We start from the raw sequence: 14,661 nt of genomic DNA on the forward strand, positions 1-14,661 counted from the left end.
GGGGAGGCAGAGGGGAGCATGCAGTGGTCCTTCCAGAAAAGGAAACGACTGTTAGCTGTGTGTCCACTATCTGGTACTGAGTAACAAAGCCCCCCAAAACTTAGTGGCTTCAAACACTAACTAGGTCATTTCTTTGGCCCACACATCTGTGATCTGGGCAGGAGTCGGCGGGGACGGCGGTGGGCTTCCCCGAGGCATGGTGCCTGCTGGGTCTCTGGAGTGAGCATCCCCGGAGACCCAGGCAGAAGCATCATTTCCTTTCATGACTTAGACGAGGAAGCCATTTAGGGCCACGTCTACCGTAGCCACGAGCCCACCTGGATTTGAGGGGAGAGGACACAGACCCACGTGTGACAGTGGGACAACATGAAAATCATCCTGTAAGGAGAGCAGGCGGGAGTGAAGCCAGTTTCAGCCAATTTTGGCAAGAATGTGTGCCTACCAAGCGCCATCTCCTGGGACCGCATCCCTTCCTCCCCTTCCTCCCTGTCCCTGCACCTTCTGTCCGTCTTTCCTCTTCCTTCCTCTTAGCTCCTCCCCCTTTTCTTCCTTTCTCATTTTATAGAAGACCTATGTGCCAGGGATTCACAGATGAACAAGACCCAGCCTCTCAGCAGCCGATAGCCTGCCTAGCAAATAAACACCTCCATTAACCTTGAACTCTGGCATCCTTTGGGGACGCAGACGTGTGACTCGGGCCAACCCCTCTGGCTGAACTTTGATGCTGATCCTAAGCCTGGTGTCCAGGCCTCGGCAGCTCTGCTCCCTCGCTCAGATGTCCCAACAAGATAAAAAGGAGGTGGGTCAGTAAGAATCTGTGCTTTTGCAGAAGATACCATCCCTTAAGGCAGAACCAGGGGCCCAGCTGCCCTGTTCGGTGTCTGGGCACGTCCCTGTTGTGTGAGGGAATGCCGTAAGCATTTGCCCACCTGAGAAGGATTTCACGAAGAATCTGCTCTGTGTCCACTAATTAATCATGCCAGGCTGTACGTGGCAGGGATGACAAATACCCTGCACAAGTGTGCCCATGCCAGTGCCAGACATCACTAATAGATCCGCACCTTGCCTCCTGAGCCTCTGAGCCCTTCTCAACTCACCCACTAGAGGTGTTCATATCACCAGATCGGAGTTCAGACGTGAGCTCAAGTCTGTTTGCCATTTTCGCCATCAGATTAGGTTTTTGGCTGTATCCCGGGAAATCCTGGGGCCTAAAGGAAGATAAAGGGGACCCGTTGCCAGGTTTTTCTTTCTCTCTTTCTTTCTTTCTTTCTTTCTTTCTTTCTTTCTTTCTTTCTTTCTTTCCTTCTTTCTTGCTTTCTTTTTAATGTTTATTTATTTATTTTTGAAAGAGAGAGAGAAAGAGAGCACAAGCCAGGGAGGGGTCAGAGAGAGAGGGAGACACAGAATCTGCAGCAGGCTCCAGGCTCCGAGCTGTCCGCACAGAGCCCTACACAGGGCTGGAACTCAGGAACCACGAGATCATGACCTGAGCTGAGCCAAAGTCGGATGCCACCCAGGAGTCCCTATTCTCAGTTTCTGGAATACAATCCATAAGCCCCTAGCAGTGCTTCAAGAAGGACCCGCCTAGCCTGAGGGAAATGGCCCTGATCGTTGGATGTAATCTCTTCTGTCACCAGAGTCTCCGAAAGGAGTCCTTGTCCCCTCCTCTCCCTCCATCCTGCAAGGGGCCTTTCAGGTACAGCTGGCCACCTGTGAATCTTCTAGAAAAGGGGACTCTCCTATGAATTTTTCAGAAAGCCCGTTTTTGAAAAAGTGGAGAATTCTGGTACACAGGCTTCAGTATTAATTACCCTGGGCCCAAGCCAGTATCATCACTCTGTGGCGCCCCCATCGGGTGTCCCTCCCCCTGGAAAATCGGAGGTGGCCCCGTCTCCCAGAGACCCCCCACCCCCACCCCACCGGCCCCCATCGCTTTTCGTCCAGAGGAGCCCATCTGTGAATTCTGTGTGTGTTGGCATCTGAGGAACAATTCATTTGTTTTGGACTGGTGTTTTTTTTAAACCCCTCATTTACATGTATTTCCATAACTGATGAGATAAAAGGAGGGAGTCATGAAAGATGAGCTCCCCGAGGCCTGGTTTGTTGTTGATGATAATATTGTAAATTCCCTACAAGTTGGGGAGAGAGAGGGAAATCAATAGGCAGTGCTGTTAAGATCTCTTCCTCAGGGCAGCCGGGAAGTGTCTTACTGAAGTTTAGCTCCATTTCTTACAAAACACCCAGGTGGGGATTACAGCTTCTCGGAAGTTGGCTCCCTCTTGGCAAGGGGTTTACCCTGTTGTTGCCGCTTTGATGTAGGAGGGACAGGAAATAGCCGAACGCTTAACTGGGAATCGGAGAGGATTGATAGGGCGTTTCTGTGTGCCAGGCACCCTTCTGAATGCTTTATGTGTAGTAACCCTTTTTATCTTCACCACAGCCCTTTGAGGTGGGTATGAGTAGCATCCCCATTTTACAGATGAGGAAATGGAGGCACAGAGAGGTTCAGTGACTTACTGGAGGCCAGAAGTGGGAGAACCGGTATTGGGCTCAGGTGTTCCGGTTCCAGAGTCTGAGCTCTTCATGACTGTGCTAGCTTTCATTTCTTTGCAATCCTTTTAAATCCCAGTCTCTGGGGGCGCCTGGGTGGCGCAGTCGGTTAAGCGTCCGACTTCAGCCAGGTCACGATCTCGCGGTCCGTGAGTTCGAGCCCCGCGTCGGGCTCTGGGCTGATGGCTCAGAGCCTGGAGCCTGTTTCCGATTCTGTGTCTCCCTCTCTCTCTGACCCTCCCCCGTTCATGCTCTGTCTCTCCCTGTCCCAAAAATAAATAAACGTTGAAAAAAAAAAAAATTTAAATCCCAGTCTCTGGCCCACCCAGGCTAAGAAGGCTCACCCTGAGGCTAGGGAGAAAGGGTCGTCCGTCAGGGCAATGGGCTGTTCCCTGCAGAGCCACAGAGGTGTACGGGCAGAGTGTGGGCGAGGCCCAACACTGTCCCTCCCCACTCCTGCTCTGTGCAACAGTGGGCAGGAAAGTGCCCCCTGATCAGAGCTGTGTGGCAATGACAGAGCAGCCCGTGCCCACGCCGACCGGCTTGCTGTTTGCGTTTTGCACGAAGCACCTTCCTGCCTCCTTGAGAATCTGTATCCCGATCCCCTGTTGTGGGCAGACTCATCCATTCAGCCAGGCAGTGCAACATACCCACCAGCCCTCCCGTGATGGATAGGACGAGTATTAGCCCCATTTTACAGACTGACAAGCCATCTGCCCGGGAGCCTGACACCCCACACGGTCATAGGGTGGGTGCTCAGGCCACCCGCACTCGGATCCTGGGAGAGGCCGCAGCCGGCTCTCAGCAGGGGGAGTTTTTTATCTTGGTTCCTTTAAGCCTGAGCAGAGAGGGGCCGGGCCCGGGACCGGGAGGGTGGGCCCGGGACCGGGAGGGTGGACCCACGCCGACCTTCTCGTGCTTTCTGCAGGAGGAGCCATGGGGGGCACCATCAGTGCCGTGGCCCTGCTGGTGGACCTGGCCGCGTCCAGCGAGGTGACGGACAGCACTCTGGCCTTCTTCCTGACCGCGGACGTGTTCCTGGGGCTGTGCGTGGGGCTCTGCCTGCTGCTGCCGCGGCTGGACTACGCCAGGTGAGGCCCGCCTGTGCCCGCGCCTTCCTCTAGGGCCGGCTTCCGCCTTTCAGTGATGCGCTCGCGGTCTTCCGCCCTCCGAGTGGGTGTCCGCTTTGTTTTCTCTTCCTGCCCGCCGCCCCGCTGGGGTGGGAGCCCGCCCCCCCCTCCCCCCCGAGGGCAGAGACAGTGTGGGTTTCGCGCGGTGCCGCACCCTGGAGCCCCGAGCTCTCCCCGGCTCGTACTTGCCCCATCCATCGGCTGGGCCAGTGGATCCGGGCGGTGGGCTTTGCGCTGCCCCCCGCCTCCCCACCCGGCCGGGGTCTGCCACGTTTCGGACGGGGATGCCAGGCGGCGGGAGTGGGACCGAGGGGAGATCACGATGAAAACCAGCTCCGTTCGCCCAGCGCCCGTGCTGGCTTCTGCCCTGTGCTCGGCCCGGCCTGACGGGCCATCTCTCATCCGGGGCTCACGCACCTGTTCCTCGTAGGGTGCGGCACTACGCTTTATCACGACCGTCCCCATTCGCACACGAGAAACCTGGCTCCCAGGGGCTGAACTTCTTGCCCGAGGCCCACAGCCGGCCAGCAGCAGAAGCAGGACTCAACCCCGACTCCAAACCTGCGTTCTATCCTCTGTCTTCCCGGGCCTCTCTCCACCCTGCGGCACCTCTCTCACTTCCGTCCTTCTCACGCTTTCTCTCTCTCTTTCCCCCTTTTTGTTTTCTTTCTCAAGTCCCAACTTTATTGATTGATTTATTTGTTTGTTTATTTAAGAAAGGGAAAGGGTACTCACAAGCGAGAGAAGGGGGATAGAGTGAGAGAGAGAGAATCACAAGCAGGCTCCACAGTCGGTGTAGAGCCTGACACGGGGCTCGATCCCACCACCTTGGGATCATGACCTGAGCCCAGATCAAGAGTCAGATGCTCAACCGACTGAGCCACCCAGGCGTCCCTCCTCCTCTTTCTTTCTTGCTTCCTGCTGTTCTTTTAAAAACAACCCTTAACTCGGCTTTTTTTCTCGGCTTTTTTTCTCGGCTTTTATGCTTTTCAAGGCATCTTCACGTAGGAGATGGCAGGAATTGTCTAGCCCATTCTCTAGGTGAAGAAACCGAGGCAGCGAAGGCCGGGGGAGCAGCCAGTGGCCCCACGGTGTGGGAACTGGCAGAGCCCTTCCACAGGAACCCATTTCCACAGGACCCCATTTGGTGTGGCGGCACTGAGCTAAGCGGTTTACACGTGTTTCTTTTCTTCGTTCATCGTGTGCGACAACTGCGTGCCGTCGTGACTGCCCTCCCCCGTTTCACAGATGAGTAAACTGAGGCTTTGGCAAGTTAACAGAGATGCCCGGGTTGCCCACCTGGTGGGTCACAGGCTGGGATTTGAACCCGGATTTGTTTCCACAGCTGCGCCCTTTGCACCACATCATGCCGCATCCCCGGCTTGTGACTGCGAGGGTCTTTCGTCATCACGCCTTCCTCCTGTCCCGCTGAGAAAGTCTCCTCGGTGACCCCCAGGGCCCCCTGCCTTCACCAGAGTCTGCCGAGGCACGTGTTTCTTTTCTCCAGTTGGAGGACCGGTATCACTTCAGCTCAGTGGCCTCCCGGGGATGAACGGGGACCGAGCGCCCTCACACTGGGTGTCCCAGGTGGCCACGGACCCGTGAGCCTACCCACCCCCTCCACAGCACCTTCAGGGCCCTTCATCAGAAGTTGCCTAGCTGTGCTGCACGGCACCGTCCCTGTGATCCCTGAGGTCTGGCTGTTCACTGTCCCCAACACCACACACACTGCCTGATACCTCGTTACTGCTTCGAGTCACAGAGTGGACAGAAGGCAGGAGCCTCCCAGGGCCCCTGCTCTTTGCCTGTGTCCTGTTTCATGGTGCTTCGCCCGGGTCTGTTTCCGTTGCGGTGGCCAGGCTTCCCCGTTTGCCCGGGACGGAAGGGGTTCCCACGATGGGGGGCTTTCGGTGCTAAAACCAGGGCAGTCTCAGCAGAGACAGTGGGTCACCTTCGTTTCCAGTCTCACGTGGGCAGGCCAAAATCCTTTCCAGCTGAGCCTGTGAGACAGGGAACGCCCAAGGGCTACGCCGCCCCGTGGAAGCTTCTCTTTCTTTGCTGACTAAAACTTTGGTCAAGACTTCTGGGTTGACAGAAGCGCATCTGAGGAGGGGGCTTTGGAGACACCGGTGCTCCCGGAGCTGCTCAGACTAACTCGTAGTTAAAAGGGAGCCCACGGGTGCTGCCCCAGGAGGAACGGAGCCGCAGGGCCGTGTGGGAGACTGCTGGCTGGGGGAGGGGGCACATGAGACAGATCTGAAAGAACTTAATGAGGAAGGGCTTTGGCCAGGGGAACTTGGCGTGGACCTTCCCCAGAGCGGACTTAAGGCTGGGACCTGCTGCTGAGTAGAGGGGGAAGTCAGAAAACTCCTTTCCCTAAATAGTGGTTGTGAAACAAGACAGAGTTCAAGGCCGCAGTGCCCAGCTCAGCACCGCATGGAAATGTGACTCGGAGGAGGAACCGTCCCGCCAACTCGCTTGTCATCTGTAGGCACTTAGGATGGGTGGACCCGCAGGACGCTCGGAAGCTCATGGCTGCAGCGCTCTTCCTGCTACGGAGGAGGAAACTGAGCCCAGAGAGGGGAGTACCTGGCCTAAGGTCACATGGGGAGAGAGCAGTAGGGCTGAAACCAAAGCCAGCCGCCACCAAGCCACCCACCAAACCACCGCTTTCCCAACCCCACCCCAGGCCTTCGGTCTGAGGTGCGATCACGCGCTCAGCCTATGGCTCCTGGCTCTCAGACACCTGAGGCCCAGAGAGGTTGAGTGACTCGGGCAAGGTCACACAGCAAGATAGCAAGGCCAGGTGACCCAAGCCTTTTCTACTCTGGTCAGAGGAGCAGAAATCGAAAATATTGATAATATTCAGTGTTGAGGATATGGGCGGGAAAGACACCTGTATAGGCTTATTAGTTACAATTGTGTTTTGAAGGGTCACTCTGTGCCTGGGGATTTAGCTGGAAACAGGCAAACAGGGTCCTTGCCCCAGGGAGCTGTCTTCTATTGGAGGAGCCAGATGATAAAACCAGTAAACTCATCTAATGATTACAAAGCGTGGTCAGTTTTTTTCAAAGAGACAGACGATCGCGTAGCGATTTAAAGGGGCAGGTTACTGTCGATAGGGCGGGGGAGTGGGACAGCTCGCAGAGATAAATTGTTCCTACCTGTTTGCCGAGCAGTTTCCTGATATCTTATCAAAATGTTAAAGGTCCAAACCTTTTGATCCAGAAAGGTCGTCTTCTAGAAATCTGTTCTACTGAAATACGAGCATACATGCACAGGGGGTCTGTATAGGATTATTCATCGCACTGGTATTTGCAGTAGAGAAAATGGAGCTAACCTAAATGTCCACCAGTAGGGGAGCAGTTACATTGTGTGTTTATACAACGAATTACTGTGAGCTACACAACAGAGAGGCATCGAGTCACATAGAGTCACGCGTCTTCATGGTAAAGACAAACCACCAGATCTTGTTCTTAACGCAACTATGTGCACGCATTTAGGTATTGCGGTTATGTGCATATTCGGGCAGTCATCTAATGTATTTATATACACGACCTATAAAATTTATTTAGGAAGTTCTCATCCTACTCTTGTCATTTTTCTTCTGTGTTATTTGGGTTCATTGCAAGAAGCATGTGTTATTTTTATAAGTCTAAAAACTTTTTTTTCATTGTTTTTAAAATTTTTTTTTAATTTTTTTTTTTTTTTGAGAGACAGAGTACGAGTGGGGGAGGGGCAGGGAGAGAGGGAGACCGAATCCACGAAGCAGGCTCCAGGCTCCAAGCTGTCAGCACAGAGCCCTTCGTGGAGCTCGAACCCGTGAACCACGAGATCATGGCCTGAGCTGAAGTCGGACGCTTAAGTGGCTGAGCCACCCGGGCTCCCCTTAAAATATTTTTAATGTTTCTTTATTTTGAGAGAAAGAGAGAGACAGAGACAGAGTATGGGCAGGGGAGAGGAAGAGAGGGAGACAGAATCCGAAGCAGGCTCCAGGCTCCGAGCCATCAGCACAGAGCCCGACGCGGGGCTCAGACTCACGGGCTGGAAGATCGTGACCTGAGCCAAAGTCGGACACTCAACCAGCGGAGCCACTGGGGTGCCCCTAAAAATTGATATTTTATAATGCTATTTTATCTCCATTTCTTCTCCAAAGCAAACCAAAACCAATGGCTCGCCAGGTGGCGATTACTGCTGCTTTCCTCCATCCCTGCTCGTGGCACGGTCACCTGCCTTTCGGGCAGCACCAGGACAGGCAGGCCGGGGACTGTGCAGGCCCCCCTCGGGCCACCCCGAAATACATACATCATCGGAGGGCATCCCGAGGCTGCCGGCCATCTGGGGCTTAGGCTTGAGGCAGGGGACCTACCTTGTCCCTGGAAATCCCGGGTGACCCTGCTCTCGGGGGCCCTCTGACCACGAGCCCTCTCCCCCTGCAGGTTCTACCTGAGGCCTGTCTGGCCGGCCTGTGTGCTTCCCAGTGAAGAGCAGCCACCCCAGGACTACCCCAGCGCCCCTTCGGCAGCCCCTGGATCCGGCGCGTCCTCGATCCCGCCCCTCCGCCCCATCCTGAAGAAGACAGCCGGCCTGGGCTTCTGTATCATCTACCTCTTCTTCATCACCGGCCTCGTCTTCCCCGCCATCTCCACCAACATCGAGTCCCTGGACAAGGACTCGGGCTCGCCGTGGACTACCACGTTCTTCGTCCCCCTCACCACCTTCCTCCTGTTTAACTTCGCGGACTTGTGTGGCCGGCAGGTCACGGCCTGGATTCAGGCGCCAGGGCCCAGAAGTAAGGTGCTGCCCGGGCTGGTGCTCCTCCGGACCTGCCTCATCCCCCTGTTCGTGTTCTGCAACTACCAGCCCCGCGTCCACCTGCACACGGTGGTCTTCCGGTCCGACCTCTACCCGGTGTTCTTCACCTCCCTGCTGGGGCTCAGCAACGGCTACCTCAGCGCCCTGGCCCTCATGTACGGGCCCAAGATCGTGCCCAGGGAGCTGGCCGAGGCCACGGGGGTGGTGATGTCCTTTTACGTGTGCGTGGGCTTGGTACTCGGCTCGGCCTGCTCTGCCCTGCTCGTGCACCTCATCTAAAGAGGGGCGATGGCAAGGACTTCGGTGCCGTGTGACCCTCGGGAGCCTCAGGGAGATGGGGAGCGGGGGCCGGGCCGGGCTGGGGCAGCGTGCAGGACAGAGCTGCAGCTGGGCACGCCCAGCCCTTTTCTAGCTGCTGGTTACATTCCATCTTGTTTCATAGCCTCTTCGGAACTTTGTTGCCAGTGTTGACTCGGGGCTGTTAACGAGGCCAGTGCCGAAACCGGACCACAGGCCCTTTGCCTGTCCCAGACTTTCTCCCTCCAGAGGACAGCAAGATGTGACAATTGCCAGTCCTCCCTATCCGGGGCCGGAGTGGGGAGTGGGAATCCCCTGGGACGGCCAGTTCTCAGGCCCGAGACCCAAGGCCTTGCGGACCCCTGCTTTCTGTGGGTGAGAGTGCACCCACCAACCAGACGGGGGACCCCAGAAAGACAGGCCTTCCAGGAACCCTTCATTCCCTAAACTGGGCCTCCGGAAGTCATCCCTGTGCTAGGGACTGGGGATGTCAGGCCTGCGTTTTCAAACAAAGATCCTTAAAGTGGTCTGTGGCTTGCGTCAGGGTGGGGTCTTTTAAATGTCCGTGTTTACAACATGTCAAGGCCATTGGTTCAAGGGCATAAATGCCTGGATATTCAATGAAAGCCAGATTGGTGGCTGTATTAGTTGGGGTCTTGGCAGGAAACAGCCTACTTACTCAAATTGGATAATTTGAGAATGTTTGAAGAGTGGGTGTAGGAATCCTAAGGGGTTGTGTTTTATATCCCAGAAATAGGAAGATCATTCTACCTCCAGCCAGGGCTGGGGGGGCAGGGGGCGTATCCAGCCCACCGTGACCCACGGGAGGTGTATTCCCTTGGTTCTTCTCTCCCTCCCGTCTCCTCGAAGGCCCCTGTGGACTGAAGCACAGCCACGGAGCAGGCAGAGAGGTAGAGCCTCAGCTGGAAGGACAGAAGGTGTCCCGAGTGGGGCCATCGGCCCCTCTGGCTTTCATAGATTTACTTAGTATTCACATCAGTACAGCTCTGAAGCTTTGACCAGCAGTGCTCGGTGCTACTCTGGCCTGGTTTGTCCCAGAGAGCTGGGTATCTTGAAGTTGTTGTTTCAAAAGGCGACCCTCAGATTGTGTGGCCCCCACACGATCTTCTGACACGAGTAGTAACTTACAATTTACATTTCTTTCAGTTCCTCGAGGGCTTCTGCAGGGCTGTTCCTTGGGGGAACGGGCTGGCTTGGGAATCAGAGAGAAAGGAACTAGACCAGACCAGGAGTTCTTTCTTGAGAGATTCGTGCAGAGAGAGCAGAGCTTGCACCCCAAGAAGCAGCAATCCTGAGAGCCATAAATCAGCCCGCTCCTTCTCCGAAGGGCTCGGGCGCCCTGGTGTCCCACAGACAGCCGACCGGCCGGGGAAGCAGCCGGTAATCCACCCGGTGGGAGCAGCTTTTGTTCCCCACCGGCTCAGGCTAGTACGCACTCCCTCTCTTCAGCCAGAGAATTAAAACAGACACCTTGAAAAGTTTTCTGGAACTTGGTATCTTGAAAAAATAATTTTTTTTTTAATTTTTTTTTTTAATTTTTTTTTTTTTAACGTTTATTCACTTTTGAGACAGAGAGAGACAGAGCATGAACGGGGGAGGGGCAGAGAGAGAGGGAGACACAGAATCGGAAACAGGCTCCAGGCTCTGAGCCATCAGCCCAGAGCCCGACGCGGGGCTCGAACTCCCGGACTGCGAGATCGTGACCTGAGCTGAAGTCGGACGCTTAACCGACTGCGCCACCCGGGCGCCCCAAAATAATTTTTTTTTTAACTAAAAATAAATTCTCCCGTCTTCCCGCCCCTTGCAGAAGCCTGAAATCTCCCTTGGTTTTTTGTTTTGTTTTGTTTTGTTTTTCACCGACTTTAACGCTGGTGGTCGTTTGGGGCAGTGGTCTGGGTAGTGACCCATCACGACCTCAGGTGTGTTACAGGTGGGTGGCATGTCTGTTTTCAAGTAGAACAGCGGTCTCTGAGCCTGGAGATGGGGACCACCTTGGCCCAAACGAGTAGTGGGGGCTCAACTGGAGGGAGTTAGTTCTCAGAAGTCGAAGCAGTGTCCCTGTTAGGGACGTGATGTGAAATGAGTGCGGAGTGCCGGGGGCAAGAGGGTGGCCGGCTGCAAGGATGCAGGCCTGGGGGCACGGGGGACATGCCAGCTTCCTGGTTGGGGGCGCGGGGGGGGGGGCGGCCGGGGGGTGGCAGAGGAGGCGTCGGCTGCTTGGCTGGTGGGAGTTACCCAGACTTTTGCTCACTGGTCTTTGTTGCCCACTTTAGTGGGCATTTCACAAAGGGTCATTCCTTCCCGGGCAGGGAGGAAGGAGACGAAGGCGGCATCGCCCTGCAAAAGGGCAGACGGTGACGTTCAGACCCCGTTGTCCCCGGTCACTATACTAGCTCATGGGGTTAGTCTCCCGTGACCCCATCAGGCTTGTGGGACTAGTTCACATGCTTTGGGGGGAGTGAACGAAACTTGCTAAGGAGAAGGGGGTTTTTCAGTGTGAGGGTGGGGGAGTCCCCAAGAAGCTGGCTTTGCCTAATAGTCTCTGATTTAGTCCCACGTGCCAGTTTTTAGTGCAGGCCTTTGTATACCTTCCAGACCATGCACAGCTTCACTTTCCTCCTTTTATTCTACGAAGAAAGCCGGAGGCAGCTAAATTAGCTGACTCTTCATCTAGCGGTGACAGGTGCTTCTAAGAACATGCTTGTTCCTACAAGAGGGGATATTATTAGCAAAGACTCTTCATTCTGCTGTCTTCGGCCCAGTGCTCCCTAGAGAAGATTTGGGGCCCCTTAATCAGCTTGTGATGTGGGAAGAGGTCACTGCAGGACCCCAGCTTCTGAGACAATGTAACGCTTTTATAGAGAACTCCCAAGTAGAAGAAAGAGGCCAAAAATCAGTTGAGTGCTTTTATTCCAGTGGAGGCTAAATTTACAGCCCAGGCTTACCTATCTATCTGTTTTCCGTCATCACTTCCCTGGTGCCAGCATTGTCAGGGCCATGGCCCCGGGTCACCGCTGCCTTTCACCCACGGCCGAGGTAGGCCCGCTTCCTAGTTCATCTTTGACCCTGGCAGGATCCCAGAACGAATTCCGGCCCCACAGCAGGTGGAGGCTGGGAGTAGTCAGTTGGCCACAGACCCAGGGTCCAGGGCCGCCTTGCCACCAGCTGCCCAGAACCCCTGGCCCAGTGCTGCCCTACGTCAGGCACTGTACCCCAATTACTTTCCCATCCGTAGATGAACACCGTGAGGCTCCGAAAGGCTAAGTAATTTACCCAAGGTCACTCAGCTACTAACTAAGTGGCCTAGACAAGATTCAAACCTAGGCCTTCCTAAACTCAGGTCCTCGCCTGCCCTGCTCTCCTGCTCCCCTGGTTGAACCTTGATTTTCTCCTTGGTTCTTCAAACCCGTCTCCCCTCCTCCTCACTCTGTGGCCTGGTGGGAGCGTCACGCCCAGTAGATGTATTGCCCAGAACGCTGGCACCAGCCCTGGCCTAACTGATCTGACCAGGCCCCCTGCTGGACTGGGTCCCCGCGGGCCCCACCACAGGACCTTGGGCTGCTTCCAGGCCTTTCCTGATTCGGTCCACTCCGGTCCCCAGCCCCTGCCCTTCTGGTCCCCACGGTCCCTCCTCTGCCACACCGCACCTGCTGCTGAGGTCACCCCAGCGTGGCTGCTTGCTGCTGCACCACCCATCTTTGGACCCAGGGTTGTAGGAAGTTTGGAAGTCAGGAAGCCCTGCTCCCAGCCCCACCAGGCACTGGCTACGTGAGTCGCATCGCCTTTGGTGCCGCACTTCCTTGTCCGTAAAGGGGATGATCAGGAGTTCCGGAACGTGACCGTCCACTGTGCCACGGAGCCCGCCTGGCACCACCAGTCACACACACACACACACACACACACACCCAAGCCCACGTAGGCCGAGTGGCAACAGGGCTCACAGTGTGTATAACAGGCTGACTCAAGAGCGCCAGCCTGAGAGACCACCTCAACTTAGGCTGCCGTGGGCTTGACCCCAAATGTTCCCTGCCCTTGACTGCCAGTGAGAGAGAGCTCCAGGCCTGCAGCGTGGGGCCAGGGACTGGACAGTCGCAGGCTTCAGGCACCCAGACCACTGCGGGAATTCCGGTTCTACCACCTCTAGGTTGGGCACTTGGGCCCAGTCTTGCTGATGCCTTCTCACCTCTGAAACGAGAGGCTTCTCGGGGCTGTTGCGAGAGTTAAATGAGCCCCAGGGTTGTGGGTAAAAGTGCCTAGCATGTGGCAGATCCTCCCGCTGTTTGCTGCTGCCTGGACAGTCTGTTGTGATGCTCAACTCCCTCCCTGCGGTGCCCGGCCCCGGGGCCCCGCGCCTCCAGTCCTGATACCTGCTCTGCGATAACCCTCCCCGGGTCCTGCCTAGACGTGCCTGAGCTGCGGGGCAGGATGCATGGGGCAGAAAGCTGGAGATCTGAGACCCCAGACCACACTCTGCCCCTCACTCTGGCCTCTGGTCTGGCCACTTCACTTTCTTCCCAAGCCTCAGCTGGAAAAATGGCCACCTCAACACGCATCTTGGCTCCATCATTGACAGGTGGCCAGCTAGCCAGATGCCCTTTAGACACTGGTCGCGTCTCCAAGCGGTTCTGAGAGTCTCCGCCCTGGAGCCGGCCTGCCTAGGTTTGGGTCCTCACCACTTCCTTGCCCTCGCACCATGGGCAAGTTGACCCTGACTCATTTTCGCATCTGACAGTCGGGGCGTGTGGTTGTTGGGTGCGGCAAGTGGAATGGTGTGGACGCAAAGAAAACCTTTAGAATCGAGCCTGGTGTAATCAGCGCTGGTCACCAGCTTCTGGAAGACTCTGTCTTCACGCCTTCGTGGTTTACCTGACTAACCTGTCAGGACTAACTCCTTGACTTTGCCTCTTTCCCTCCCTAGGTTCTGGGCTTGTCCCCTGTGCTTGCCGCCTGGTCCCTCCCCCCGCCCACCTCTCAAAGCCACACCTCCCACAGTTGGGGCCAACAGAGGCTGCTTGGACCCTCCCCAGGAATGTGGCTTGATTGTTTTACAATCACTGAGTGGGGGGGGTGGGGTGGGGGGGAGGACAAGGCGGGGAGAATGGAAGGGAGGAAGGAGAAGGGAAGCAAAAAGGGAGGTGATGAGGGTGGGCTGGGAATCAGGTCTCGCCCCAGCCCCAGGAGGCAGGTGGCTTTGGTGACTGGGAGTAAGAGGCATCACGTAAAGTTTCCAGCCCTGGCTGCTGGGTCTGTCTTTAAGAAGCAGCTGCTTTCCCTTCCTTCCCTCCTCACTTACCCATCTTTTGTTGGAGGCACCAGAAAGGTGTTTCTGGTCCACACCACATGGGGGGGAGGGGGGGTGGAGGGGGGGCGGTCGTTCCCATTTTACAGAGAAGGAGACTGAGGCTCAGGTTAAGTCGGCAAGAGGCCAAATTGGAATTCAGACCAGGGCAGTGAGTTTCCAGAGCCTGACTTCTCTCCCGGTCACCCTGCTGCCCAGAAGGTTTTCTCTAGAAGGTTTTCCGATCTGAAGAGCCCAGGGCCACATGCTGGGCGGGCGGTGTGGAATATGAAGCGCACAGCCTTCCTGAGGCCGGATTAACCAGTCCAGCGTGAGTCACAGCGGTCACCCAGCCTGCCCTCGGCGCTTCCGTGGTGTCCGATGTGGAGCCACTGGTCTTCAGTTACCAAGGCTGCGGGCTTTACAGGCACTGGGGGCAGAAGCCAAGTGCAAGGTTACAGAGCATGCGATTACAGGCAGGGAGCGTTCACTGCCTAGACCTTACACATCAGATGCCTCACGTGCATCCTCACCGGGGTGCCAAGGAACCAGGGGTGGGGCCCACCCCCC

General features: G+C 56.0%; 1 protein-coding gene across 2 annotated transcripts in view; it reads left to right on the top strand.

Annotated features, from left to right (window-relative positions):
* SLC29A3 (solute carrier family 29 member 3) overlaps nucleotides 1-10,302 on the top strand; it is a 42,976-nt gene extending 32,674 nt beyond the window's left edge. For both annotated transcript variants that reach the window (XM_040485288.1, XM_040485287.1), the window contains exons 5-6: nucleotides 3,479-3,641; nucleotides 8,120-10,302. In XM_040485288.1, the coding sequence (XP_040341222.1) occupies nucleotides 3,479-3,641; nucleotides 8,120-8,774 (818 nt within the window). In that variant the 3' untranslated portion in view covers nucleotides 8,775-10,302. The remainder of the gene's footprint in view (nucleotides 1-3,478; nucleotides 3,642-8,119) is intronic.
* Nucleotides 10,303-14,661: the final 4,359 nt, after the last annotated feature.

Source organism: Herpailurus yagouaroundi, unplaced genomic scaffold (genome assembly GCF_014898765.1).
Source record: "Herpailurus yagouaroundi ecotype Mexico unplaced genomic scaffold, PumYag 163, whole genome shotgun sequence".
NCBI classification, from domain to species: domain Eukaryota; kingdom Metazoa; phylum Chordata; class Mammalia; order Carnivora; family Felidae; genus Herpailurus; species Herpailurus yagouaroundi.